Below are 4336 nucleotides of genomic sequence, written 5' to 3' on the forward strand. Positions count from 1 at the left end.
GTTTGAGGACAGGTAAGGGCTCGGAATGGCCATAGCTTAGAGAGGATTGGGAAGGGCAGTGATCATGTGAAAGGTAGTAAAAGACAGGCAGCGGCCAAATCATGTCAGGTGTAAAAGTGATGGGGAAAGACTGGGCTTCCTACAGCCTGCGTGGTAGATAATAAGAACACTGACAGAACAGCAGCTGATTGTGTACGTTGGGTGCTTTACGTTTTACGAAGCACTTCCAGTCCTCCTTCCACTCTGCCCTCACAATTTCTAGCATACAGGCAAGAGTGATAAGTTTAGGATCAGAAGCCTGGCATCCACTCAGTCAGGAAACAAGTTGCATAGATTCGAACAAGTCACTTCCCATCTCCGAGACTTCACTCATCTCTAACAACAGGGACCAATTCTCAGAGCTTCAGGAAGGATTTCACAAAACCATACACGTGATAGTGCTGTATTTAACTTCTGGTTCTCAGTTCTTTCTCTGTTAAACGAGGACAATTCCTGTCCAGCCTTATTCAGAGGGGCTGTGGCTGTGATTTTGTAAGCAAAGGTCAATGGTAAGAATCTTTTTAACAGGCCAGTGAGAAGTTTGTTAGCCTTTTGGCAGATGAGGCCAGGGAAGTTAGGGCTTCTTGGTTGGTGGCTGAAAGCCTCAGAGAAGGAACTTTGGCTACTTTAACAGCATCTCTTCGTACTCGCCTCAGTATTTAGTTTATATGGGGATATGGGGAAGACAGGGACAAGCAGCACACGACCCGTAGAAATAAAAACAGCCAGGCACCCTAATAGACGGCCCGAGCCCGGCCCACTTAAAGGGCCAGAACGTCTCTGCCCCGACCCCCGTCTCAAGACCACCAATCAGAGAGCGAGTCGCTCCATGACGCCATCTTATCGCGACTGAGCAGAGTGGCGGCGTTGTTTCCTGGAGGCTGAGCCTGGCGCCGAGGCTATGGGCAGCCAGGAGGTGCTGGGCCAGGCGGCCCGGCTGGCCTCCTCCGGTCTCCTCCTGCAGGTACTCTCTGCCCGTCGGGCTCCAACTTGTACCGCAGCCGGGATTCGCGGGATGGCAGCCTTCGGGCCCTTGAGAGCCTGCCCCAGGGCAAACCCAGTCCCGAGGTGGACCCCGCAATGGAGCGGGGGGGCTCGGTCGGAGACGGTGGCGGCGGTGAAGGGAACCCCTGGCCCGGAGATGGGAGCCTGCGCTTTAGAGTCTACGCTGGGTGACTGCGGGCAAGCCGCTTTCCTTCTGAGCATTGTATTAACCATATTGGCAGTAGGAGTGAATTAGATCAGGTGGCGGGGGTGAGGGACTGGTATTTCGTGCTCGAGAATGTGATATTTTTCAGGCAGGGGGTTCATTTCCTTCATCAAACACCTTCCTCAAACACTGAGTCCCACTGAGTTCCGAGAGATCATATAACATAGCTAAGAACAGGAATCTGGGGTTAGACAGGCTTGGATTGCTTCGTGACCCAGGACGAGTGAGTTCACCTGGGGAGCCTAAGCTCTTCACTGATAAAATGGGGGTAATATGTAGTACCTAACTCATATGCAAGGATTGATTGGGATCATTCAAATAAACGTATTTAACACGGTGCCCGGCTCTTAGTATGCATTTAATACATGTTGGCTGCATCTTCTGCTTGTGTGATCTTGGACAAGTCACTTCCTTTCTTGGCCCTAATTTTTGTCATCTGTCAAATACGATATATGCTAATTAGTCCAAATGGTATCTAAAGATTCTTTCAACTCCAGGAGCTGATCCTTTTAAGGCAAGTGGATCAGTATGTCTCTGTCTCACTCTTGAGCCAGTCAATCCTACTTCACACAAGTCCTGAATCTGCCCTCCCCTTTATCTTAGAGAGGCACATTGAGGGCAGAAGAAAGAACCAACCAGAATTTGGGCGTTGTCACTTGCTAGATGCCTGCCTTTGGGAAAAATCCCATGACTTCTGTGAATATCAGTTTCTTCATCTTAAATGAAAACAATAGTGCAACCTCACAGTCTCATTAGGAAGATTAGATGAAATCATGCCTCTTAACTACGTAAATACCTGGCACATTGCAAGTACATAATAAATGCAGTTATTTTTATTAGGGTAATAAGGATTTTTTTTTTTCTTTTTGAGACGGATCGTTCCCCAGGCTGGAGTGCAGTGGCGTGATCTCTGCTCACTGCAACCATCATCTCCCAGGTTTAATCAATTCTGCCTCAGCCATGTCTGCTGGTTTAAGCAATTCTCCTGCCTCAGCCATGCCTGTTGGGATTACAGGTATATGTCACCACGCCCGGCTAATTTTGTATTTTTAGTAGAGATGGGGTTTCTCCATGTTAGGATGGTCTGGAACTCCCAACCTCAGGTGATCCACCTGCCTTGGCCTCCCAAAGTGGTGGGATTACAGGCGTGAGCCACTGTGCCCGGCCGGTATAAGGATTTTTAAAATAGTCAATGTAGGAATAAAATGAGATAACCTATAGAAAGCATGTTGAAGAGTGCCTTGCACGTGATATGTGCTTAGTAAAGGTTAGCCATTCTAAGTTTACCTAGGTTTCTTTTTTCTATTTCACAACATAAATGAATTTAGTGCTTTATCCACAATGTTGATTTTTTTTTTCAGACTTTGATAATATCTTACTACCCAGATAGGCTTCATAAAACAAAAACAAGTTGTAGTGGAAAACACTGGACTGTGAGTCAGGTGGCCTACCTGTAAGGTCAAGCTGGGTCATTTGCTTGCCGTGTGACATTAAGGAAACCACTTAACCTCCAGTCTGGATTCCTGTGCATTTACCTGATTGTTTTTAAGTGTCAAATAATTTAACAGATGTGAGAGAGCCTTTTTAAAGTTGTAAAGTTGGCTGGATGCAGTGGCTTGTGCCTCTCATCCCAGCACTTTGGGAGGCCAAGGCAGGAGGATTGCATGAGGTCAGGAGTTAAAGACCAGCCTGGGCAACACAGTGAAACCTTGTCTCTCCAAAAAATACAAAAATTAGGCAGGCATGGTGATGCGCACCTGTAGTCCCAGCAACTCAGGAGACAGGTGGGAGGATCTTGAGCCTGGGAGGTTGAGACCGGAGTGAGCCGTGATAATGCCACTGCACTGCAGCCTGTACAGTTGAGTGAGACCCTGTCTCAAAACAAAAGCTGTAAAGTCCTTTGCAGAAGTAAATGAAGACCGTGTTGCTAATAAGTGCTACCGTGTGTGGCAAATGCTGGGTGGCATGAGCAACCTCAGCTTCATTCGCTCCAACCTTTATCAAACCAATTAGGAAATATGGATTACTAATTAGGAAATAGGAAACATTAAGCTTCTTAGACAATGATAACTTTGAGGTGAACATAAGTGTGTACACATGGTTTCTTATTTTTGCTTTTTGGTTTTGAGATTGAGTCTCACTCTGTTGCCTAGGCTGGAGTGTAGTAGCATGATCTCAGCTCACTGCAGCCTTTGCCTCCTGGGCTCAAGCAATTCTCCTGCCTCAGCCTCCCAAGTAGCTGGGATTACAGGCGCCTGCCACCACACCTGGCTAATGTTTGCATTTTTAGTAGAGATGGGGTTTTACCATGTTGGCCAGGCGGGCCTTGAACTCCTGACCTCAGGCGATCCGCCTGCCTCAGCCTCCCAAAGTACTGGCATTATAGGTGTGAGCTACCACTCCTGGACTTTTTTTTTTTAATAACCATATTTTTATATGGTTTCTTGAGTGTTTTCATTTTTGTATGCTTTCTCAAATTGTAGACAGTTCAGGTAGCTTTGTGGTTACATTTTATTCCGCAAGAATTTGAGAGCTTATTCTATCTTTTTTTTTTTCTTTTTTGAAACAAAGCTCAAGGTAGTGCAGACAGCTTATTCTATCTTAATTCTCAGCCAGTCATGCCAAAAGTATGAATGCCTTTCATTTGTATGTATTTTTAAAAATGCTTTCACTTCTGCAGTCTCATTTCTTTTAAAAATATTTTTTGTAGAGATGAGGTCTCGTTGTTTTGCCCAGGCTGATCTCAAATTCCTGGCTTCAAGTGATCCTCCTACCTTTCAGCCTCCCAAAGTGTTGAGCAGCTCTTCAAATTGCAGCTCTTCACAGATAACTCTGCGGGTGTTTAACACAGAAGTGATTTTCATTTGCTGCTAGGATGCAGGAGGGAGTCATTTAGTGAATGAGGTTTGTACTCTTCCCAGCATCCCCATTTAGCAGCCCTGTTTAATTACAGTCTCCTTGTTCTCTGTGTCTCATGGGGAAAGTTCTTCGCTTAGGTGGTTTTCTTGAATTGACAGGTTGGAAAGTCTCAGGATATGTCCCTTCCAAGTGGCAATAACTGGACTCTGTCTCTCTTCCCCCCATGTT

At 46.0% G+C, this 4336-nt stretch overlaps 1 protein-coding gene across 1 annotated transcript in view; it reads left to right on the forward strand.

Moving 5' to 3' along the window:
• Positions 1-865: 865 nt before the first annotated feature.
• RFT1 (RFT1 homolog) overlaps positions 866-4336 on the forward strand; it is a 41310-nt gene continuing 37839 nt past the window's right edge. Inside the window, exon 1 of the mRNA XM_037736657.1 lies at positions 866-1211. Coding sequence (XP_037592585.1) covers positions 941-1211 — 271 coding nt within the window. The 5' untranslated portion in view covers positions 866-940. The remainder of the gene's footprint in view (positions 1212-4336) is intronic.

The sequence above is a fragment of the Cebus imitator genome, unplaced genomic scaffold (assembly GCF_001604975.1).
Source record: "Cebus imitator isolate Cc_AM_T3 unplaced genomic scaffold, Cebus_imitator-1.0 Scaffold0, whole genome shotgun sequence".
NCBI lineage: Eukaryota > Metazoa > Chordata > Mammalia > Primates > Cebidae > Cebus > Cebus imitator.